General features: G+C 42.6%; 1 protein-coding gene across 4 annotated transcripts in view; it reads right to left on the reverse strand.

Annotated features, from left to right (window-relative positions):
* Positions 1-26,252, reverse strand: part of camkk1a (calcium/calmodulin-dependent protein kinase kinase 1, alpha a) — a 250,736-nt gene that overhangs the window by 96,560 nt on the left and 127,924 nt on the right. For all 4 annotated transcript variants that reach the window (XM_060848477.1, XM_060848475.1, XM_060848478.1 and 1 more), the window contains one exon: positions 6,168-6,215. In XM_060848477.1, the coding sequence (XP_060704460.1) occupies positions 6,168-6,215 (48 nt within the window). The remainder of the gene's footprint in view (positions 1-6,167; positions 6,216-26,252) is intronic.

Genomic DNA, 26,252 nt, shown 5'->3' on the forward strand with positions numbered 1-26,252 from the left:
TTGGAAATGCATTGTAAAATAGGACTGAATCAGGTAGGTAAAAAGAATGACTGCAGATGCTGGAAACCAAATTCTGGATCAGTGGTGCTGGAAGAGCACAGCAGTTCAGGCAGCATCCAACGAGTAGTGAAATCGACGTTTCGGGCAAAAGCCCTTCATCAGCACAGTGTTGTCAAGGGATGGACATTCCTGACAAATTTGTTAGAAGTCTTTGAGGAGGTAATGAGAAAGGTAGATGAGGGACAGCCAGTGGGTATGATCTATTTGGATTTCCAGAAGACCTTTGATAAGGTGGGGCCGCACAGAAGGTTGATAAATAAAACAAGAATCCATGGTGTTGGGGGCAAGGTACTGGCATGGATAGAAGATTGGTTGACTGGCAGAAGGCAGAAAATAGGAATAAGGGGATCTTTTACAGAATGGCAGCCAGTGATCATAGAATCCCTACAGTGTGGAAACAGACCATTTGGCCCAAGAGGTCCATACTAACCCTTTGAAGAGTAACCCATTCCCCTATCCTATTGGTCTACATATACTCCTGACTAATACACGTACCCTACACATCCCTGAATACTAAGGGCAATTTAGCATGGCCAAATCACCTAACCTGCACATCTTTGGACTGTGGGAGGAAACCTGGAAGAAACCCACACAAACACAGGGAGAATGTGCAAACACCACAAATTGCCCGAGGCTGGAATCGAATCCGTGTACCTGGCGCTGTGAGGCAACAGTGTTAACCCCTCAGCCACCGTGCCACCGTAATTAGTGAAGTACTGTAGGGGTCTCTGTTGGGACCACAGCTATGTACATAAATGACCCAGACGAAGGAACTGAGGGCATTGTTGCTAAGTTTGCAGATGGCACAAAGACGGTTGGAGTGACAGGCAATGTTGAGGTAGCCGGGAAGCTATAGGAGGACTAGGACAGGCTAGGAGAGTGGGCAAAGAGTTGTCAAATGGAATACAATGTGGGAAAGTGTGAGGTTATGAACTTTAGGAAGAAGAGTAGAGGCATCAAGTATTTTCTAAATGGGGAAAGACTGCAGAAGTCTGGACAGACTTAGGAGACCTAGGTCAGGATTCTCTTAAGGTCAACATGCAGATTCAGTTGGCAGTTAAGAAATCAAATGCAATGTTAGTATTCATTTCAAGAGACTAGAAGACAAGAGTAGAGATGTTCCACTAAAGCTACATAAAGCTCTGATCAGACTGAAACTGCATTTGGAATATTGTGAGCAGTTTTGGGCCCCATATCTAAGGAAGTTTACAGGAATGATCCCAAGGATGAAGGACTTGTCATATGAGGGGTTAAGGACTCTGGATCTATACTCAAAGTTTAGAATGATGCTGGAGGTTCTCATCGAAACCTATAGAATATGGAGAAGCCTGAGTAGAGTTGACATGAAGCAGATATTTCCACTAGTAGGAGTGAGGAGGATCCAAGAGCACAGCCTCAGAAGGAAGAGATGACTCTTTAAAGAATACAACACAGAAACAGGCCCTTCGGCCCTCCAAGCCTGCGCTGACACATTTTGTTCCCTTCTATACTTAAACTGTCTTAACTTACAGGATCCCTCTATTCCCTTCCCATTCATGTATTTAGGTAAAAACAATGACTGCAGATGCTGGAAACCAGAGTCTAGATTAGAGTGGTACTGGAAAAGCACAGCAGTTCAGGCTCCTCAGATGCTGCCTGAACTGCTGTGCTTTTCCTGCACCACTCTAATCTAGACTCCATTCATGTACTTGTCCAAGTGCTTCTTGAATGCTGCTATTGGGTCTACTTCCACCACCTCCACTGGTAGCATGTTCAAGGCACTCACCACCCTGCGTGTGAAAAACTTGCCTTGTGTATCTCTTTTAAACTTCCCTTCTGCACCTTGAACCTGTGTCCCCTAACAATTAACCCCTCCAATTATTAGAGGAAAAAGTCTCATACTTTCTACTCTATCCATGCTATTCACAATCCTATAAACCTTTATCAGGTTGTCCTCAACCTCCTACATTCCAGTGAAAATAAACCCAGTCTATCCAACCTCTCTTCATAACTAACATCCCCCATACAAGGCAACATCCTGGCAAACCCTTTCTGTATACACTCTAAAGCATCCACATCCTTCTGGTAGTGTGGTGACCAGAACTGTACACAATTTTCCAAGTGTGGCATAACTAAAATTCTATAAAGTTGCAGCATAACTTGCCTATCCTCATAATCAATGCTCTTTCCAATGAAGGCAAGCATGCCACAGACCTTTTCTTTATAATCTTATCTACCTGCAATACCACCTTCAGTGATCTGTGGGCCTGCACACCCAGATCCCTCTGCACATCAATACTAAAGGTTCTGCCATTCATTGTATAATTTCCACCTGTACTTGACTTTCCAAAATAAATCACCTCACATTTTTCTGGATTAAACTCCATCTGCCATTTTTCTGCCCTTGTCTCCAACTGATTTATATCCTGCTATATCATCTGACAATCCTCTCATCACTATCTGCAACTCCACGAATCTTTGTATCAATTGCAAACTCATTAATCAGAGCAGCCATGTTTTCCTCCAAATCATTTATGAGGACCATGAACAGCAAATGTCCTAGCACCGGTCCCCATGGAACACCACTACTAGTCACAACCATCTATTCCAAAAAGCATCCCTCCACCACTACCCTCGGTCTCCAATGACTAAGGCCAATTCTGTATCCATCTTGCCAGCTCACCTCTGATATCATGTGACCTCACCTTTTGTACCAGTATGCCAAGAGGAACCTTGTCAAAGACTTTGCCCCATGTAGACAACATGAACTGTTTTTCCCATATCAATCATATTTATCACCTCCTCAAAAAATTTGATCAAGTTAGTGAGGCACAATCTCCCCTGCACAAACTATGCTGTCCATTACTAATAAATCCATTTGCTTCTAAATGCGTATCAATCTTGACCCTGGGAATCTTTTCCAATAATTTCCCTACCACTCACAGACCTATAATTTCCTTGATTATCCCTGCTATCCTTCTTAAATGATGGGATAATATTGACTACGCTTCAGTCCTCTAGGACCTCACCTGTGGCCAAAGAGGATACAAAGATATCTGTCAATGCTCCAGCAATTTGTTTTTAATATTCTGGGATAGATCCTATCAGGACCCAGTGACATACCTACCTTAATACTTTTAAGACGTGCAACACGTCTTCCTTTTTAATAGCAACTTGGCTTAGAAATTCGACACTCCTTTCCCTGGGATCATTCTCCACCGTTTCCTTCTCTTTGGTGAATACCGGCAAAGCATATTCGTCCCACCTCCCCCAGTACCAGTCCCAATGCCCCATAAATCTGAAACTCTCCCCATCAAACCATCTTTTCAGCCACGTATTCATCCTGTATATCCTGCTATTTCTGCTCTGACTAACTCATGGCACTAGTAGTAATCCTGAGATAACTATCTTTGAGGTCCTACATTTCAACATCCTTCCTAGTTCTCTATACTCTGCTTTAGAACTGAGATGAGGAGGAATTTCTTCAGCCAGAGGATGGTTAATCTATGTAACTCATTGCCACAGAAGACTATGGACACTAAGTCATTGAGTATACTTAAGATAAAGTTAGATAGGTTCTTTATGAGTAAGGAGATCAAGACTTACTGGGAGAAGGCAGGAAAATGGGATTGAGAAAAATATCAGCCATGATCAAATGGTGGAGTAGACTTGATGTGCTTAATGGCCTAATTCTCCTCAGATATCTAATGGCCTTATAAAACAATATGGAGGAACTAGAGTGATTTTTTTTTAAAAAATGATCAAAATTAGTTGACTAGCATTTGCCCTTCCTTAATTAATTCACTTTCGTCCAAGGGAATGTTTTATTCTAAAAAGCTTCTTCTCCTAGTGGACGGGAGAAGAGAAGGGTTCAGGAAGGTGTGGTGGCACAGTATGCTAAGTGAAGGAAGATTCAAAGGTCCACCATTCACTGAAATTTTGGCATTCTCCTTCTGCCTAGAAAAGAAATGGCTTTACATATTTTTGTCAATTTTCATCTATCCTTATGTAAGAAGCTGAGGGGAGTACCATTCTGAGAGGTGAGGAGAGGCTCTGCCCTCCTCCAGGCAAGGCAACGAACACCAGGACTCTGAAGAAGTCATTGTGGACTTGGAACATTAACTCTTTTCCTCGATACTTTGAGCACTTTCAGTTTTTACACCAGGATTCTCAGTCCCTCTTTCTGCCTGGGAAGCAGTCTTATCAGTGCAGTCCATTCATGGCGCTGGATAAATTTGGCATCCCACAACTCAAATGTTGCCCATACAACTTGATTTTTCCAGAACTAAGTTTATGGCAAGTCTTTACACACAATTTTCAAACATCTTCCTTGATCTTCACAAGAACACAAGAAATATGAACTAGAGTACCATTCGGCCTGTCAACCCTGTTCTGCCATTCAATATCATTATGACTGTCCTTAGACTCCAACTTCATTTCTTGCCTCTGCCCCACATCCCTCAATTCCCTGACACCAAGCATCTGGCCACCCCAGCCTTAAGTATATTCAATTATGGAATACTTTCAACTGGTGTGCATCATTGCAGGAATTCACAATTTTCTTTACTGAATTATTTGTTCTCATTTCAGTCCTAAATGATCATCCCTTACAGTGAGTTTTGAGAAGATTTCTACCTCAGGTTGAGATTCTGGGTGTAGATTTGCTCGCTAAGCTGGAAGGTTCATTTTCAGACATTTCGACATCCTACTAGGTAACATCTTCGTCCAGAGGCTCACTGAAGATGTTACCTAGTATGGTGACGAAATGTTTGAAAATGAACCTTCCAGCTTAGCAAGCAAACCTATATCCAGATCATCCCTTATTCCGAGACTGTACAACTGGGTTTCAGTTAAAAATCACAGGTTACAGGTTTATTTGGAGCTTCCAAGAACTACTCCTTCGTCAGGTAGTAGTAGGGCAGGATCATAGGACACAGAATTTATAGTAAAAGATCAAAGCAACACACAATTGATGCAATGTATTGAACAAACCTAGATTGCTGTTTAATCACAGAATGGGGATGCAGGTTTCGATTGATCAGTGACTTGAAAGAAGCTCTGGGATTTACATTGGAATCACCCAGACCCATTCCCTTACCCTTTACAAGCACCTAACCTACACATCCCTGAACACTATGGCCAATTTAGCATGGCCAATTCACCTAACCTGCATATTTTTGGACTGTGGGAGGAAACTGGCACACCTGGAGGAATCCTACGCAGACAAGGAAAGAATGTGCAAACATCATGCAGACTATCACCAGAGGGTGGAATCAAACCCGAGTCCCTGGTGCAATAAGACAGCAGTGCTAACCACTGAGCCACCAAGCCACTTTGCATAATTCTATGATCCATTAATTTATAATTGGACTTGTACCTAGCAGTAACTTCAAGTTCCATTCCAGTAGATTTTCAAATAATTCAATAACTCTGATCATTTGTAGGCTGGTATCAGAGAAAATGGCCACGAAAATTGTCAGACAGTCACAAAAAACATAAATGCCTTCTTATTATCATTTAGGGAAAGGAATGTGCTTCCTTAGATACTTGTAGTCTTCATCTGAATCCAGTTACAGTGTGCATGGTTAACTCTTAAAAACAGTTTGTATTGTCCCCATCTTCATAACTCATACCCAGAATGCAAAAAAGGGTAATCTCATTTATTCAGTGAATATCAGTCATATTTGAGATTGTATGTGGATGTTGCGGGCAAGGCTAGACTTTGATGCCAACCCTTAACTAAAACAGCTATGTCTAAGGACAGTTAAGAGGCAACCAGATTGTTGTGAATGTGACCAGAATGGGTGAGGAATGCCGATTCCTTACCCTAAAGAACATCAGTTAACCCCATGGGTTTTTAACAAAAATCAACAATAATTGTCACGGCCACCATTTCAATTCTAGACTTATTAATTTACTCTGAATTCCACCAGGTGCAGAGATGAGATTTAAATCAGTATCCCCAGAGCATTAATCTGGACCTCTAGATAACTCGTCCAATGGCATTATCACTACACCAACATCACCCCCATCCATATGGAAAGTTATGGATCAAGGAGAGCTATATATCCAACTCATGCTGTTGGATTGTAATTAATTTTGAACAGTTGACTGCCAGATAGAGTTACCTTTCCAATCTCAGTCTTCAGCTTGTATTGGTTCAGCTGTGTGGAATCCTGCAAGGTAAACACAGCAAAGAAAGATGAGGTTAATCCCAGCAGTTCATGTTTTAACAGAAGAAGACAAGATGAGGTTAATCATCCCTGCTAAATTCAGTCCTCTAGCGCTTGAACACACTGACTTGTATTTTGGACAAGTAGAAATTGACATGAATTGTAGATGAAAGACCAGCCCCAGAATTTTGACCCCTAAGGCTAGGGTTTTTGGATCTTCTCTGCTCTGATCAGTTTTTTGAACAGGAGTTAGTATCCTGCTGAGAATGGCTGACAGAAATGGAGCACATTGTTACGACGACAGGTTGGAACCTTAGCCTCTAATTTCAAAATATGCTTTTTCAAACAGGACTGCTTACAGAGACAAAATTAACTGCAAGTGTAAATTCAAGAGTTAGCTGGCAAAGGTTTGTAACATCAAAACATAACAAACAAACTTCAAACAGACTTGACTGTGATCTCTTGTGACTGCAAATATAACAAGGGGGTTGCAACTCCCTGCTCAACAATAAGCCACTCACTGAGGATTATGTCCCAAAACTACAGACATAGTTTTTCCTCCAGGGATACACAAGGGCAGAGGTTAAAAGCCGGTTTCAACTCTAATGGAGTGAATAGGCAGGAGTGAACATTCTCAAGTGTCCCAGCCTTGGTTAGAATGCTATGAAGGTTATAGTCAAAGAATTAGCCACCAGATACCCCCATGTTGCAGGCAAGGACACATTCTGACTCTGAGTACTAGAAGGCAGCTAGCTAGCAGCCAGACAAATGGCAAACAGAGTAACAAAACACTCCACAAAAAATCAAAGTAACAGCCAATGCTAGAAATCAGAAGCAAAAATAGAAATTGCTGGAATAGCTACAGGAAAGATTATTAAACTCGAAAAAGGTGCAAAAAGGACATCACTGAGGCTGGAAGGAGAGGCTGGATAGGGCTGGGACCTTTTTCCCCAGAGTGTAGGAAGCTGAGAAGTGACTTTATAGAGGTTTATAAAATCAGAAGGGACATAGATAGGGTAAATGGCCAACGTCTTTTCCTCAGTGGAGTAGAGTCCAAAATTTGAAGGCATAGGTTTAAGGTCAGAGGCAAAGATTTAAAGGGAACTGTCAGGCAACTTTTTCACATGGAGGGTTGTGCGTATATGGAACGAGCTGCCAAAGGAAGTGGTAGAGGTGGGTGCAATTACAACATTTAAAAGATATTTGGACAGGTACATGGATAGAAAAGGTTTAGATGGATAAGGGTGCTGAGGGTGGGTCAGTGGTTAGCGCTGCTATCTCACAGCGCCAGAGACCCATGTTTGATTCCAACCTCAGGTGCCTGTCCGTGTGGAGTCTGCACATTCTCTCTGTGTCTGCGGGGGCTCCCACTGGGTGCTCCAGTTTCCTCCCACAATCCAAAGATGTGCAGGTTAGGTGAATTGACCATGCTAAATTGTCCATAGTGACCAGGGATGTGTAGATTGGGTGCATTAGTTGGAATAAATGTTGAGTAAAAGGGTAGTGGAACGGGTCTGGGCGGGTTACTCTTCAGAGGGTCGGTGTGGACTTGCCAAACCAAGTGGCCTGTTTCCACACTGTAGGGGTTTTATGGAGCGCAGTAAAATTGGTTCAATACAGTTCAGGAAACCTAGTCAGCATGGAGAAGTTAGGCCTGTTTTGTCCATCTCTATGACTCCAAGACGCAGCAGGTCGTACAGAGAAAGCAGAAGTAATATTTTGGGAGGAGCAATCCTTCTTCAGAACTAATGGTAACTAGGAAAAGGTTAGTATTTTTGCAGAAGAAGTGGTGGGGAGGGGGAAGGAGTAAACAATAGGTAGAGATAGATCCCAAAGAGAGAAAAACAGTAGGATGGGTAAAGGACTGGATAAAGGTCAGTCTGGGAGAATGAACAGCTGCTAATAGGGACTATTAGTAGCTGACAATGTGTTCATTGTAGCAGCCCATGTGATGACAAGGCCTGGTATGTAAGGATTTGATTTGGAAGTGCCACTGTTAGATGGGGTGTACAAAGTTAAAAATCACAACACCAGGTTATAGTCTAACAGGTTTATTTGAGGGCACTAGCTTTCAGAGCGTCACTCCTTCATCAGGTGGTTGTGGAGTAAGACCATAAGACACAGAATTTATAGCAAAAGGTTACAGTGTCATGTGGCTGAAATACATTAAACAAACTTAGATTAAGTCTTTCATCTTTTAAAATGGTTTTGCTAATTTTGGTTCGTTAATATGCAAAGTATGTAACCTTGGTATGTAAGGGTTGGGGTAAGGATATGGGAAAAAGTACTAATGCCTTAAAATTATTGAACTTGATAGTGAGTCCAGGAGGCTGCTGAATTCCAAAGGGGATAATGAGGCACTGCCCTTCCAGCACAAAAGACTCCACCTCACCATGAATACTGAAATTCAATCAGATTAAAAGGAATCAGAAATACAGAAGCTCAACAATCTGAAAAAGCAAGGATCATGAAAGTTATTGTTCAACTAACAACATCAACACTATTGGTAATCTCCACCGCAACAGCCACAAGCTTCACTATCCACTCATCTTGCACAATTCAGAGACTGATGTGTTTTTTTTAAACTTTTATCTATTTGGATTAACCTTTTATTGCCAATTCAGGTATACGTGTGTCATATTAGTATTTCTTCTTATGTACAGTAATTAATAAACTCGCTTCTTATGCTAATTCAAAGAAAGCCTTTTTTTTTAAAACACTGGCACTTTTTCAAACAGAAGTACATGTGGTCTGGGAGCAGGTTATCCACAAGAGTAGGGACTATTTTAAAACTAACCTTGTTGTAACCAACAAAGGGGTGAGGTAATAAAGCAGGGGAGTCAATTTTTTTCCTCCTCACCCGGGAACTTAATAGTTTTTGGAAATCCCATCTTGAAATGCAATGAATTGGGGAACTTCATTTGGGGTCTGGTCAGAATGACGTGTACAAAATAGCACTGCCTTATTGTTTTCGAGGTGATTAACCAGCCAGCGTGGTCCCTTGCTTGACAGCCCCCACCTTCAGTGGCTTGACTTAGGGAGACCCTTACTATGACTCACTCAACTCACTAAATCTATTCCTCATTAAAAACCTTTAGCTGAAACCATTTCCCAGTCATCAAAGCTATCAACTGGAGAATACTGACAAAAGGTTGGTTTTTCTATTGATTCACCCACCAGCTCCATTCAGATTTTGATCTTGGCAATGACTTTACATGTTGCCCGAGGAAAAAGGTGAAGGACAATGTACCTATCTGCTCCACCATCCTCTCCGACCTATTACCTTTACCCCCACCTCCATCCACCTATTTCACTCTCTGCTACCTTTCCCCAAAGCCCCACGTCCCCCTTCCCATTTATCTCTCCACCCCTGAGGCTCCCAGCCTCATTCCTGATGAAGGGCTTTTGCCCAAATGTCGATTTTACTGCTCCTCGAAAGCTGCCTGACCTGTGCTTTTCCAGCACTACTCTAATCTTGACTCTAATCTCTTACATCTCCAGTACCCACTTTCGCCAATGTACTGATTGTTTACTCAAAGAATATTGCAAGTGAGAATGAATCAATAAACCCTATGGCTATGATTTGAAATGCTAACAACTGGACATAAATGCAATGGTGTGCAGCTGTCTAAAGGGATTTTACACAATGGAATCTGGCTATCTGCTGCGTTTTTACACCATAAGGTTTAGACATCTGCTGGGTTTTACATGATGGCAAATTGACACAAATTCAGGGTGCAAACAAAGTTTGAATCACAGCTTGCTTCTAATTGAAAACCACATGTCAGGGTCTATAGAGATGAAAGGCTCTCTACTTTCAATTATAGCACTGAATCCATTTGAACTCTTGCTTGAATACTGAACTCTCAAGTCTAGGAATGGAGCTGGCCACTGGTTAGATTAGAACAGACTACCAGAGTGCTTTCTTCGATATACTATCATATCACTTAGCGATTTGAACTCCCAGTCACAGATCCCAGCAGAAAGCTGAAATAAATTCTGATTTTTTAATCAAAAATCATAAATACATAGTGAGTTTTGAGAAGATTTGTAGCTAAGGTTGAGGTTTGGGATGCAAGTTTGCTCGCTGAGCTGTAAGGTTCATTTTCAGATGTTTTGTCACCATACTAGGTAACATCATCAGTGAGCCCCCAGTGAAGCACTGGTGGTATGGCCCAGTTTTTATTTATGTGTTTAGATTTCCTTGGGTTGGTGATGCCATTTCGTGTGGTGATATCATTCCCGGTTCTTTTTCTCAGGGCATGGCAAATGGGATCCAAGTCAATGTGTTTGCTGATAGAATTTCGGTTGGAGTGCCATGCTTCTAGGAATTTTCATGCATGTCTCTACTTGGCTTGTCTGAAGATGAATGTGAAGGACACCACTTCAGCTGGGATAACACATCCATCCTAGGACAAGCAAAACAGAAATACGTACTCCACAACCACCTGGAGGAGCAGCGCTCCAAAAGCCAGTGCTTCCAAATAAACCTGCTGGACTATAACCTGGTGTTGCGTGATTTTTAACGATGAAGAGAAAGCAAGCTAACGTTTCCAACTCTTCATGACAGCTAAAGTGAATTGTGGAGGGGGCAGCTTTTATGCAATGTGGGGGTGGTGGGGGAGGGGGGGTGGCGGTTGGAGTGCTGGGGATAATTAAGTGATTAAAAATTGAGAAGGGCAGAACAATGCCAGACTTGAAAGAACAGTCATACTGAGGCGGGGGAAGGGGAGACAGGGTGACAGAGAATGTAACAAGCAAGGCAAAATAAAGGGTAGGAATTGGTTCACAATTTAAATGTGTTGAACTCCAGTCTAACACTGGTCTCCTCCCACAACTCTTTTTCTCAATACATCAATGACTGTTTCATGCTCCTGCCTAGACCTTGAAAAGTGTGTTCACTTTGCCTCCAATTTCCACCCCTCTATAACTTTCACACTGTCCATTTCGACATTTCCCTTCCTACCTCTGACCACTCTGTCTCCATATCAGGGAATAAACTTTCCACTGCCATCCACTACAAAGCCACTGACTCCCATAGCCACCTTCACTATAGTTCTTCCTATCCCACGTCCTGGAAGGACTCCATTTCATTCTCCCAATTCCTGCGCCTACATCACATCTGTTCAGTTGATACCACCTTCCTGCTGACATGGCTTCCTTCTTCCAAAACTGTGATTTCCCACCCACTGTGGTTGACAAGGCACTCAACCACATTCGGCTTATCACCTATGCTTTCACCATTAACCAGGAGTTTTCTTAATCAGGTGGTTTCCACACTCTCATATCTTCCCTTGTTTTCCTTAGCTTTCCCTCTATTTCAGCATCTGTTTCTATTTATCACTGTTTCTTTCTTTTATTTGGCTGAAATGGATCAGTTTTATCATTGGAATGATGCTTTGTCATTCCTCTTTACATGTTATATTTCTCTCTTTTCCTTTTTTACACCCTTCAGTTTAAGGACTCACTCTGAACCATCAATTGCCTGTTCCCTCTAAGGATGCCTCTGACCTGCTGCACTTTTACAGCATTTTAGTTTCTCATTTCACAGGAACACAGCACAGCAGCAACAACTTGTTTCTCCTTTGATGAGATCATAGCTGATCGGCCGCCTACCCACTTTCTGAGCTTAGCTCCATGTAGAGAATAGATTGCATGAGGAATCTTTTTTTGCAAAGATTGCTTTATCAAACTCAGTAGAAATAGTCAATGAACAAGTCAGGGTCAACAATAAATCAAGAGTGCCATTCTGGAAAAGCTCAGGCAGCATCCGAGGAGCAGAAGAATCGACATTTCGGGCAAGAGCCCTTCAACAGGAATGAGAGTTGGGGGGGAATAAGAGATAAATGAAAGAGGGTAGGGCTGGGGGGGGGGGAGGTAGCTGGGAATGTGACAGGTAGATGTAGGTGGGGGGTAATGGTGATAGATTGGAGAGGAGTGTGAAGCAGATAGGTGGGAAGGAAGATGGACAGGTAGGACAGGTCATGAGTAGGTGCCAAGTTGGGAACTTGGATCTGGGACATGGAGGGGGGAGAAAAAATGAGGAAACTGGTGAAATTCACATTGATGCCACGTGGTTGGAGGGTCACAAGACAGAAGATGATGCATTTTTCATCCAAGCGTCAGGTGGTTAGGGTGTGGCAATGGGGGAAGCACAGGACTTGTGTGTCCTTGGCAGAGTGAGAGAGGAGTTGAAGTGTTCGGGCACAGAGCGATGGGGTTAGTTGGTGTGGGTGTTTCTGAGATGTTCTCCAGGTGAAAGGGGTAGCCATGGACATCCACATGGGCCCAGCTATGCCTGTCTCTTTTTCAGGTACATGGAACAATCCATCTTCCGGTACCACTCCCCAACTCTTCTCCACTCCATTAATGACTGCATTGGCGCTACCTCGTGCTCCCACAAGGAGTTTGAACAGTTCATCAACTTCACCAATGCATTCCACTCCTACCTTAATATCACCTGGACCATCTTGGACACCTCCATCTTCTTCCTGAACCTCTCCATCTCCATCAACAGTGACTGACTCAACAGACATCTTCTACAAATGCATTGACTCCCACAGCTATCTGGATTACACCTCCTCCCACCTTGCTACCTGTAAAAATGCTATCCCTTATTACCAATTCGTCTGCCACAACTGCATCTGCTTCTCAGAGGACCTGTTTCATCACAGAACACACCAGATGGCCTCCTTCTTCAAAGACCGCAATTTCCCCTTGCACATGGTCGATGATGCCCTCTGGTGCATCTCATCTGCTTCCCATACCTCCGCCCTCGCACCCACCCCTCCAACCGCAACAAGGACAGCACCCCCATGGTCCTCATCTTCCACCCCACCAACCTCCGTATACATCGCATCATCCTCTGCCATTTCTGCCACTTACAAATGGACCCCACCACCCCAACGATATATTTCCCTCCCTAACCCTATCCATATTCCCTCCGCAACTCTCGTCAGGTCCACGCCCCCAACAAACCCACCCTCCCCTCCCGGCACCTTCCCCTGGCAGCACAGAAATTGCAAAACCTGTACCCACACCTACCCCCTCACCTTCGTCCAAGGTCCCAAAGGGGTTTTCCACATCCATCAGAGTTTTACCAGCACTTCCACACATCATTTACTGCATCCATTGCTCCCGATGCGGTCTCATCTACATTGGGCAGACAGGATGTCCAATTGCAGAATACTTCAGAGAACATCTCCAGGACACCGACACCAACCAACCCCATTGCCCCATGGCCAAACACTTCAACTCCCCCAACCATTCCGCCAAGGGCATGCACGTCCTGGGCCTCCTCCATTGCCAAACCTTTACCACCTGAAGTCTTGAGGAAGAACACATTACCTTCTGCCTTGGGACTCTCCAATCACATGGTACCAATTTGGATTTCACCTGTTTTGTCATATCCCCTCCCCCCACCTTATCCCAGATCCAAACTCCCAACTCAGCACTGCCCTCATGACCTGTCCTACCCATCCATCTTCCTTCCCACCTATTACCATTACCCCCACCTCCATCTACCTATCACACTCTCAGCGTACTTGCCCCCATTTATCTCTCAGCTCCCCCCGGCTCACAAGCCTCATTTCTGATGAAGGGCTCTTGCCCGAAACATCAATTCTCCTGCTCCTTGGATGCTGCCTGACCTGCTGCGCTTTTCCAGCACCACACTCCAACATCTACAGGACTCCAACACTTTCTCCCAGGGTCAAAAATAAGTCAGCAGTCACCATAGATACTGTTGCTCATGTAAGAACACACATGAATTCCTCTAAACAATGCATCTTTTGTAGAGTGTGATTGAAACCACATTTGTTCTTCATTCTTTGACTGCCTTCCCCAACATTAATCTATCAATTTAACTTTGAACACTTTACCTGGCATTCAGCCTCTGTCTTTTTGTGTGTTGTTACACAGCGCATCCACACACACTCTATTGTTCCAATGTTAGGACTTGAAGGCTATCTAATACTTTCTATTCCATCTAATGGGGTGAGTTTTCAACTTGAAATCAACCTGACAGAGAGTGGTGGAGGCAGGTACTCTTGCAATATGTAAGAAGCATCTGAGTGAGTATTTAATATACCCGGGCATAGTAGGCTGGGAACAGAGTGCAGGTAAGTGGGATTAGTATAATATAGTGTTCGTTGGTCACAAAGACATGGTGGGCCGAATGGCCTGTTTCAATGCTATAGAACTCTGTGACACCAAGTCTCGACACCGTGTAGATTGTAGTGATTGTAACAAGGTCAGTCAGGTGGACCTCATAGAATATAAGTTCACTGAGTAACTGCCCCAATCAAGGATTCATGGCTAGCAGACAAAAACAGAAATGTCAGACATTGTTTTTTGAAGCACCATCCCCCGTATTACACTCTCTATACTTTTGAAGGGCCTCCTCTGCATTTAATCTATGTATCTAACATTTGCTTCTGTTTTTCTCTTTCTCAAACTCTTGACATCCAGGATTCCCTGGACTTGCTGCTTTGCCCTTCACTCTTAGTAGAACACTCTGGTCCTGGACTCTCATAATACTAGTATTGAAAGACTCCCACTTTCCAAACATAGACTTACCCACAAGTAGCTGTTCCCAGTTTATGTTTGGCAGATCCTGCCTAATGACATTGAAATTAGCCTTCCCCCAATTTAGAGAAAACTTCTGCACTGTTCTTATCCCTTTCCATAATGACTTTGACACTTTCAGAGTTATGGTCACTATCTCAAAATGTTTATTCACTGACATTTCAACCACTTAACTGATTTCATTCCCTAGGATTAGGTCAAGCACTACCCCATCTCTAGCAGGACTATCTGTGTACTGGCACAAAACATTCTTCTGCAGTTACTTTAAAAGAATCCTTTCACATGAAGGAGATCCCAGTTAATGTTAGCAAAGTTGAAATCCCCTATTACAATAGCCCTTACCCTCTCACACCTTTCTGTTATTTGCCTCCTCATCTAATTCTCTCTATTGGGATGTTTGCAGCAAAGTAATCTCTCTTTTTACAAATTTCTAAGTTCTACTCAGATGGCCTCACATGAACAGTCTTCTAAGACATCCTTCCTCATTACTGCAGTGATGGCCTTCTTTACCAACAATGCAATCCCCCCATCTCTCTTATATCACCCCCAATCACACCTTAAACCTCTATAGATTTAGATTTGTTGCCACCTGAACATAAAAAAGTAAAAAATGTTTTCTTGTGTGTTATATGCAAAATATCACTACGCTCTTATGCCATCTTGAAACACTGAATATAATGCAGGATCTTACTGCAACAGACTTCATCTTTCTTTCTTCTTCTCCTTCCTTCCCTGCTGCTCCTCCAGTCACTGCTTGACATTGACTGGGGTCTCTGTAATGGGCTCTGGGGTCTCAGTCACAGGCTTCTGCTGCTGCCACTGCTGCCACTGCTGTGACCAAGCTGGAGCTACGGTCTGGGGATGTATGAATTCCATAACTCCTGCTCCCCATCTGACGCTGCCACTGGTCTGCAGTCCGTCCTTTTCACCGATGCTGCTGCTCCATCCAGCGCCTGGGCTTAACTGCGGAATTGGAGCTTCAGCTCAGTCTATGCGTTCAGGTTGGGCGAGCCAGCCCTGGACCTGCTCGTTACTCTCCAGGACACCCCCGGCTGGGATGGAGCTGTGTCCAACTCATCCTGGTGTTGCTGCCGCTGTCAGTGCCACTGTAGACCTCTTCCGTGACCTGCCACTCTTCAGGTTAATACAGTTTGTGTTTAAATTGAGGTTTCTTTAAGAAGGAAGCTCTTGTGATGAAGAAATACTCTTCAGGGTCTTCCTCCAAACTGTTGTACCTGCTGTTCATAGTGCTGGTCCATCTGCAAAAGGCTCCTTCCGCCAACACTCTCTGTCTCTCTCTCTCTCACACATACACAAAGCAGCAACAGAAATTACAATATTCGGAGCTAACTCCAAGGTTAATGACTGAGACAACTCCTCACAGGGTTTCCCTCTTTGTTTTAAGAAAAAATTGGGACTCTGGAATCGTCTAGAATGTCCTACCATTCCTTCAACCATTTCTCAGTGACTGCCACAATATCATATTCCCACATGCTATTCTATGGTCTAAGCTCATCTACCTTATCAGTCAGGCTCCTTGCATTAAAATTTAGTTTTTCAGTTTTCCCATGTGTCTTAGCATGCCCATGTCTTTTTTGTTTACTGGACTGTCCCAGTATTCATTCTATACCTGATTAAACTTTGTTTCCAACTTGGGGGCAGCACAGTGGCTCAGTGGGTAGCACTGCTGCCAGGGACCCAGGTTCAATTCCCACCTCAGGCGACTGTCTGTATGGAGTTTGCACATTCTCCCCGCGTCTGCATGGTTTCCTCTGGGTACTCTGGTTTCCTCCCACAATCAAAGATGAATTGTCCATAATGTTAAGTGCATTAGTCAGGGGTAAGTGTAGGGGAATGGGTCTGGGTGGGTTACTCTTCACAGCGTCAGTGTGTACTTGTTGGGCCAAACAGCCCGTTTCCAAACTGTACCTAAACTAATTTAATCTAATCATTTATATTCACTCTGTGCCCCATCACCCACTAAAGTAGTTTTAAATGTCCCCAACCTCACAAGCAAACCTCCTTCACAGGAGGCTCCAATAGCACTGATGATGTTCCCTAGCCAGGGAACGAAACGTTTGCAGCAAAAACTTCCAGCTCGGCGAACAGAACCACAACAAGGGTTAAGAAAGGGTGGAGAGCAGAGCATGGAGCTCCAAAATACCAGTCCTTGCCTCAAATCAGCATTTCAGCATTTCATACTGCTGGGCACCATCAACTGTTCTGCAACAAACATTAGGTGAACATGTGATAACTCCTCATCAATATAACATCCAGAGTACTTTATGTGGGAATTATGCATGTATAGCATGGATGTCATTTTGGAATCTTAATGGTCTTGACAGGTCCAAAAAAAATGGCTGCCATGCCACTATTTTTTCTCCTGGCCCCACAAACTGTTACTTCTGGAATAATAGTTTTTGTTATGCAAGAATGTAAATGCATTGTAGGCAGTTCAGAGAAGGCTTACTAGATTCATCCCCTGAATGAATAAGTTGTCTTATCAAGATAGTTTGGATAGGCTGGCCTTGCTTCTCCACTGGAGTTGAGAAGTGTGAAGAACAACTTAGTAGAAGTTTAGAAGATCCTAAATGATCTTGACAAGGTGGACATGGAAAGGATGCTTCCTTTTGTGAATAAATCCAGATCTAGGCAGCACTGTTTGAAAATTGGAGGTAACCCTTTTAGGACAAAGATGAGGAGAATTCTTTTAAGAGTTTTGTAACGCTGGAATACTCTGCAGCGGAAGCTATGTTATTAAATATTTTTAAAGTTAATACTAATTGAGTGTTAATAGGCAGGGGAATCAAGGGATGACAAAGGCAGATGGGAATGTGAAACCCAATACACAAATAGATCAGCTATAAATCTTCATGAACGGCAGAGCAGGCTCAAGTGGCTGAATTTTCTTCTTCTGCTCCTATTTTGTATGTTCATTTACATCGACTCTAAGACTATCAAAGATGTTTTGTTGCAGAAGATACAAACCCTTTAATGCTTCCGTTTTCATTTCCCAAACTCTGATTTTACCCAATTTACACTGTATCTAGCTTCACCACTCCATTGGTATCTGCTGGCTCTGGCCCTCTCCCATTCTCAGGCCCAGTCCCTATCACAATAGGGACTGCATCTGCAGTCCTCACTTTCTCCTATCACAATACTCCAAGACTGTTTCTTGTTTAGATCAAGAATGCTTGAAAAGAGAACACAAAAGCCCAGGGTTGTGACAAAGCAAATCTTGTCTCATTGGAGGATGAGGGATGACCTTATAGAGGTTTATATAACCATGTGGGGCATGGATAAGGTAAATAAATAAGGTATTTTTGCTGGGATGGGGGAGTCCAGAACTAAAGGTCGTATGTTTAGGACGAGAGGGGAAAGATCTAAAATGGACCTGAGGGGCATCGTTTTCACACAGAGGGTGGTGTGTGTATGGAATGAGCTGCCAGAGGGAGTGGTGGAGGTTGGTACAATTACAATATTTAAAAGGCATCTGAATAGGAAGGGTTTAGAAGGATACGGACCAAGTGCTGGCAAATGGGACTAGATTGGGTAGGGATATCTGGTTGGCATGGACGAATTGGAGCGAAGGGTCTGTTTCCGTGGTGTACATCTCTGTGACTCTATGGCCTGAGAGAATTCCATAGCACAATTATTTTACACAAATATATTATCAACCCTTCAGTATTTTTCACTGAGCTATTTTTCTAACAATGGAATACAAATAATTACTTTGAATAAAAGGATTTGCTTCGCCATTTCTAAACCTTGATTTCTAATACCTTTTTCTAATTTTCGCAGGTAGCATTACCATCTCTGACATGCTGTCAGAAAGCTGTGATTTGGAGTACTATCTTAGAGATATAACTACATTATCCAGCCTGAGATTTCATTGTAACAGTGAGTGAGTGCAGGACTGCCTTAGGTTGGACTGAGGAGTGATAAACCAAGATCTTATCAGCCATCTCTAATTAGTGCAAAAAAACTTCAGGTCGTTCAAAAGCACTTTGGAGTCAATTAAGTTCTTTTGAAGTTTAGCCATTTTTGGAATGTAGGGAAATCCAGCAGTCATTTTGCATCCAGTATAGTTCCACAGAGGTAACACGATGAATAATTGTATCATTTATTACAGTGATTTTGGTTAAGAGATAGGTTTGAGCCAGGTAGAACGCCTCTTGTGTGATCATTTATGCCTACTAAAGGTGCAATGGTGCCTTGGTTAACTTGTCATCTAAAACTGCACCTCCAACAGTGCAGTCCTTTTTCAGTGCAGCAGCAAAAGATGTGGTCAAGTTTCTACAATGGAACTTGAATCCCCAACCTTCTAATTCATAAAATTGGGACCATTGACCACGGCTGACACCAGACAAATTAACACCCAGTAAGGCACTTGGTTACAACATCAGCTTGTTTCAGCACATTCATTATGGGAAGGGAAACAGCAGCTAAATGTGGAACAGAAAATGAAAGCTACAATGAAATGGAAATAAATGCAATTCCCACACTTTACAAAAGACAATGACAAATAAACATATCACTATCTGACAACACCAATATCATAATAAAGCAATAAAATTTATTACCTCACTTAGATCCATGCTTCAAGCAGCATTCATTAAAAAGACTTCAGCCAACCAACCCAAGAGAACATCACACTTGTTTAGCACTGTTCAGGAGTGAGCAGGACCCAAAATCACTTGTCTCTGTGCCTCAGGCAAGAATTTCTGCAAAGGCGGAGCTCCTGGCACAGTCAAGGCCAATCTGCACTAAAACTCTGCCATAATAACAGCTGAGGAACAGTTCAATCATCAGCATGCTCTCCATCTGCTGCACTCCTGGTCACCGTGTGACCTGATGCACTGATATTACTGCTGCAAAGGCTATCAGCATCATTGATCATTATCAGATTCTTGTGCAAGAATGGATTGGTACATTTAATGCATTTTCACTGACTCCTGCAGGACAGGAAGTACTGAAATTAGAGAATCTTTAAATGAATATGGGTTAAATTACCTTTAATTAAAAGGATATTTAATCCTTATTGATGGTGTTAAAAAACAGACTGCATTTCTATAGCATCTTCTACAACCTTAGGACATCCCAAAGTGCTTTATAATTAATGAAATACTCTTGAATCTGTTCACAATTGTTAGAAACGTAGCAACAAATTTGCGCCCAGTGAGCTCCCACAAACCATAAGATAAACGATTAGAGATAATATGTCCATTAGCAATGCTGCTTGAGGGAAAAGTATTAGTAGGACTTGGGAAGAATTCGATTGTTCTTCTTTGAATAGTGCCACAGGATCTTCTACATCCTTTGGAATCAATTATTCCCACAAAACACATGGAAACAGAGTCAGAGAGGTATAAAGTTTTTATAGCACAGAAAGAGACCCTCTGGCCCACTGTATCCATCCAACATCCGACTATTCAAATTCTATGTTCCAGCATTTGGTCAGTAGCCCTGTATGCAATGGTGATGAAAGTATCCATCTCAATATTTATTAATTTGTTAATGGTTCCTGCTGTGATGAGATACGCCTTTAAGAGGGATTTGTTCTGTACTGTTTCTCTTGAGGAACCTGATGACTTGATGTTTGCTCCACTGAAAGCAGAGTAAATAGCTTTGGGTTTTTTATAACTTAGACAAAAGAAGCATGAGTGGGTGGAGTCAGCCTCACACACACCTGGGTTTTAGTTTTTGCTTTCAAGTTGGTATGTTTGGAGTTGGAGCTGCTACATACAGCTCTCTCTCCACCACTGCAAATGCTTGAGTTCTCTCTCTATCTCTTTCTCTGTCTCTCTCTGCTGCTAGATTCATTCTGTTGGTATTCTTTCTCAATGGGGGAGATAGCAAGAGAGGGAAATCCAAGTTGCTGAATTTGCCTTTGTCAAGAGTTTATGAGTTGCTGCTATATGGGAATAGTTAATGAGTAGGAGTTAAATTATATACTATCATATTAAGTATTTTGATATTGTTAAAGTTATATCAATTCTTTTTGTTTAAATTTTAACTGTAAGAATAAAATGAGTTTTGCTTAAAGTCTAGTAGTCTGACCAATTGAATCACATCAGAAACACAGCACCTCACACTTGCCTGTTAGGGTCTCGGCTTCTCCTTTATATGTTTTGAGGAGGTTTGGTCTGATCCATAACACTGCTCTTCCAGCCCTTTAGGCAGTGGGTTCCAGGTACTCACAATCTTCTGTGAGACAATTTTTTTTTCTCAAATTCTCTCTAAACCTTCTGCTTATTACCTTGAAACTCTCTGCTTACTGACCCCTCCCCTAAGGGGAAAGCTTTTCTCTGATCCTCTATATTTCCCAGGATTCCATCATTCAACGTATGTTCCCCCTTGCCTTAATTGTCCTCTCAAGATACATCACCTCATAGTCTTCAGGATTAAATTCCATTTGCCATCTTTAGCCCATCTGACCAGCCCATCTATATCCTGCTGTAGTCTAAGGATTTCCTCCTCATGTTTTATCACATTACTAATTTTCTGGTCATCCACGAACTTACTGATCATTCCTCCTACATTCCTGTTAGATCATTAACGCACATAACAAATAACAGAGGACCCAGCACTGAACCTTGTGGTACGTCACTGGACTTTGGCTTCCAGTCGCAAAGTCACCCTTCGACCATCATTGTGCCTCCTGCCACTAAAGCAATTTTGAGTTCAATTTGCCAAACTGTTTTGGATACCATAGGGTCTTAAATTCTGAACTAGTCTGCCATGTGAGACCTTGTCAAAAGTCTTACTGAAGTCAAGTAGAGTACATCAACTGCATTACCATCATCTAAACACCTTGCCATCTCCTTGAAAAAGTCAATCAAATTTGTTAGATACAATTTCCTCCTGATAAAACCATGCTGACTATCCTTGATCAATCCTTGCCTCTCTAAATGAAAATTAATTCCACCCCTCAAGAACTTTTCCCAATAATTTCCCTACAACAGACGACAGGCACCCTAATCCTTACCATGTTTCTTCATTAACAGTATTATACCAATCGGGTTGGAAGACATAACTGATGTTTTCCATGTGTGGTCACCATAGTATGATGTAGGTATAGAAATCAGGGAGTGGGCATGCGAGCAGTTCTCGATGTTAAAATGACTGGCTACAGGAAGATCAGGGTCATGCTTGTGCACAGATTGGACATCTAGTCTGCAATGCAGAGTAGGCCACATTGTGTGCAGCAGAAAAAATACACAAGTTTGGAGGAGGAGCAGGTGAAATGCTGCTCAGGTTTAGGCCATTGGATGGTGAGGAGGTAAAGGGGCAAGTGTTTCACCTTCTGTGGTAACATTGGAAGGGGGCATGGCATTGGTGGTTGAGATATGGACATGGATGTCCTGGAGAGAATGATTCCTGCAAAATGCAGAAAGGGGGAGTGAGGAGAAAGCTGCACAGTTGGAAGGTCAGTACTAAGGGATTACCATACTGCCGGATGGCCAGTGCTGGGGGAGGGCTGCACTGTCAGAGGATCAGTACCAGGGGAGGGCCGCAATGTCGAAGAGTCAGTACTGAGAGGAGAAGATGTGTTGAGTGGTGGCATGCTGCTGGAGTTGTCTGAAACGGCAGAGAATGATCCTTTGAATGCGGAGGCTGGTGGGATGAAAAGTGAGAATAAGGGGTCCCGATCACGCTGTTGTGAGTGATGGGAAGGGGTAAGGGTGGGCTATATTGTATCTGTTCAGATGATTTCCAAAACAGCACTGCTGACATGTCTTTCTTCTTCCATAACCATGGTTTCCCATCCACTGTGTTTGACAGGGCCCTCAACCACATCTGACCTATTGTTCTGCCCTTGCCCATTTCCATCACTCACTCAGGCACATTTATATAATTGATTGCATTTGGGAGCAGCTAGTCAGTTCTAATTTTGTTGTTGCTTTTTAGTCAGTTCTACAGCCTATGGTAATATAGCACAGAGCTAGTCATTATCTCAGAGAAGATAATAATGTATCTTATACTGCGATAATGTAATTAACAGGCTTTACACTAAAGTAACAAAACAGAAAGTGGCGGAGAAATGCAGCAGGTCTGGCAGCATCTGTGGACGTAAAACAGAGTTAATGCTTTATCAGTGGACTTGACACATTAACTCTAATTTTCTTTCCACATATTCTGCCAGACGTGTTGAGTTTCTCAGTTTTTGTTTCAGATCTCAGTACAGCAATTCTGTGTGTTCTTTATTTACTTAAGTTAACTTAATTTAACCTGTTAGAACGTAATAAACTACTTCTTGCCACTCAAGTTCACAAAGGATTATTTGTGGTTAATCCTTCACCACTTAATATGAGTAAGCCCTATAGTTGTATTACAAAAAGGCTGGTGGCAACAACTCTACCCAGAAAGATTCTATCACAACCACGTGCCCACCGTAGTCACAGCTTACAACACTGGGGGAGTAAACTGAAAATTTCAGACCTGAAATTTATCAGACTTTATTAAGTAAAGGACTAAAAGGGTTAAAAAGCCCAAAATGTGTGAACAGAATACAGGATCTAACTGACTGGTGGAAAAAGTGAGGGGCCAACTGGCTCACTCCTGCTCCTATGTTGAGCCAAAGATAAACAGAAAAACCACAATCCAAAGGAAAATAAGTTGCTATACAAAACATAATTCTTCTTGATTAAAGTTTAATTAACTGTCCAAAAGACTGCAACTCTTACTTAGACAGATAATCAACTTGTTCTTGCTCCAACACGCACAAACAATCTGCCAGAAAATGATCCTTCCATGCACAAAGTGAACTCAAGTTCAGTGTTAAAAGAATCATCAATGCTTTAGTGTAGGTGGAGACCATTTGGCCCATCATGCCTGTGTCAGCTTTTGAAAGAACTTCCAATGTACCTTATCCTCCTTCACCTCATTTCTTTTCAATTCCAGTATTTATCAAATTCTGAATTTAATCTCCTTCCAATATCCCTTTGAGCAAATTGCTATACATTTTTTTGCTCCACACAGATTCAGAGCCTCTGATTCTTTTACTAATTATTGTACATCCATAATAATAGGAACAGGTGGATAAAAGGAGGAGTTGGTCCAATTAAGGACCGAGGAAAGGAGTTATACATGAATTTGGGGGCATAGCTGAGGTATGAAACATATCATTTGCAACTGTCTTTACCAAAGAAGATGATGTTGCCCAGATCATAGTTGAAAAGGAGGAAATCATGGTACTAATTTTCATAAGGATGTGGTGTTGGATTGACTGTCTATGCCTCAAGATGAGAAAGCATCAGGACCGCATTGGATGCACCCTAGGAACAGCGAAAAAATTAATATTTGGAAACTCTCTTGTGAATGCATTCATACAATGTGTGTGTTGCTGACACTTTCTGTCCATCCCTGCGTGCCCGGGAGAAGGTGATGGTGAGCTGCCTTTTTGAACTACTGCAGTCTTTGAGGTTCAGTGGCATCTACTAAATGTTACAGAGGGTGTTGCAAGATTTTGACACAGCCAGAGTGAAGTAGCATTGATATATTTCCAAGTCAGGATGGTGAGTATCTTGAAGGGGAACTTACAGGTGATGATGTTCTGTTGGCTTTCTCCTTCCAGATGGAAATGGTTGGGGATTTGGAAAGTGCTATCAAAGGAGCCTTATGAATTTCTGCAGTGTATCTTGTAAATGGTAAAGTGCATTAGCAATGAAGGGAGTGAATGGTATGGACGTGGTCCAATGAAACAGGCTATTTGTCCTAGATGAAACTTAGAAATATAAAAAAAAGGACCCCTTCAAGCCTGTTCAAACCATTTAATATGACCATGATTGATCACCCAAATCAGTACCGTTTCTGTTTTTTCCCTAAATGGTGAGATGATTTCAAACATCCTGAGTGTTGTCAAAGCTGCAGTCATCTAGTCAACTTATCAGTTGTCCATCACACTCCTGAAGTGTGCCTTGTAGATGGTGGACAGGCTTTGGGGAGTCAGGAGATAAGTTGCTCACTGCAGGATTCTGAGACTCTGGGCTGCTCTTACAGCCACATATTTGTGTCCAGCTAACCTCTAGTATGCTTACAATAAAAGATCAAGTGATGGTAATGTCACTGAGTGTCAATATACAAAAAGCATTACAAATCCAACTCAAGTCAGTTACTGCCCTATCTACGTACTCTCAATTATCAGTAAAGTGATGTAAAGTGTCATCAACAGTGATATCAAACTACACTTGCTCGCTGATGCATGTGTTCTACCAAGGTCATTCAGTTCCTGACCTCATTACAGCCTTCAAACATGGAGAAAAGAGTTGAACTCCAAAGGTGAGGTAGAAGTGACCTTAGGTTAGTAAAGGTCAGCATTAAGTGCAGATTTGGCTGAGTATAGAATCATAGAATCCCTACAGTGTGGAAAGAAGCTATTCTGCCCATCAAGTCTGCTCTAGCTCTCCAAAAAGCATTCCACCCAAACCCACCCTCACGCCCCCCTCACCCGATACCCATAACCCCTTTATTATGGGCCAATCTACCTAACCGTTGGACTGTGAGAGGAAACTGGAGCACCTGGAGGAAACCCTTGGGGAGACCGTGCAAATTTTGCACATGCAGTCACCTAAGGGAGGCCCTGGTGCTGTGAGGCGGCAGTGCTAGCCACAATGCCGCCATGCCACCGATGTGTAAATCTGTGACTTTGTAGCCTGGTAAATAGTTAGCCATGTAAATAAAGTTTGGGAGGAAGCAGGAAACAGTTATCTGTGCTCCACAAAAAAAACTTGAGTAACTGAACCACCTGATTCCACCACCCCCCCGCCTCTAAAATGGGAACCACTTCTCCTCCAGCCATCCCACACTCTAAGAAGACTACCTGATATTGTGGAGCATGTGACATTGTTTAGTGTGCAGTCATTAGACTCTATATTATATATAGCCCTTGAGGCTGCATTGCATTGCCATGAGGCTACGTATTGCCTACTTATACATCATGCTTAGGGCAGGCAATCGCCTAGTGGTATTATCACTGGGCTTTTAATCCAGCGATCCAGATACTAATCTGGGGACCTGAGTTTGAATCCTACCATGGCTGATGGTGGAACTTGAATTCTTTAAAAATGAAGTCTACTAATGACTGTGAATCCATTGTCGGGAAAACCCATCCAGTTCACTAACGTCCTTTTAGGAATGAAACTGCCATGCTTACCCGGTCTGGCCTACATGTGACTCCAGTCACACAGCAATGTGGTTGACTCTTAATAAATGCTGACCCAGCCAGCTACGTTCTCAGCTTTTGAATGAATGAAAAGATTGTGCAGCTGCAAGCTGCACACAACTGTGAGACTGCGTTATGGGTGCGGCTGTGAACTGTCCAGGCGTGTTCACAATGTATGGTTACAATAAGCGATTTAACAATGATTGGAAACTGCTCCAAGAATCTAAATAAATGTGATTCAGAGGATGTATTCCTGAAAAAAAAATTGTGGGGAGTCAGCGGTGAATTCG

This window comes from Hemiscyllium ocellatum, chromosome 31 (genome assembly GCF_020745735.1).
Source record: "Hemiscyllium ocellatum isolate sHemOce1 chromosome 31, sHemOce1.pat.X.cur, whole genome shotgun sequence".
NCBI classification, from domain to species: domain Eukaryota; kingdom Metazoa; phylum Chordata; class Chondrichthyes; order Orectolobiformes; family Hemiscylliidae; genus Hemiscyllium; species Hemiscyllium ocellatum.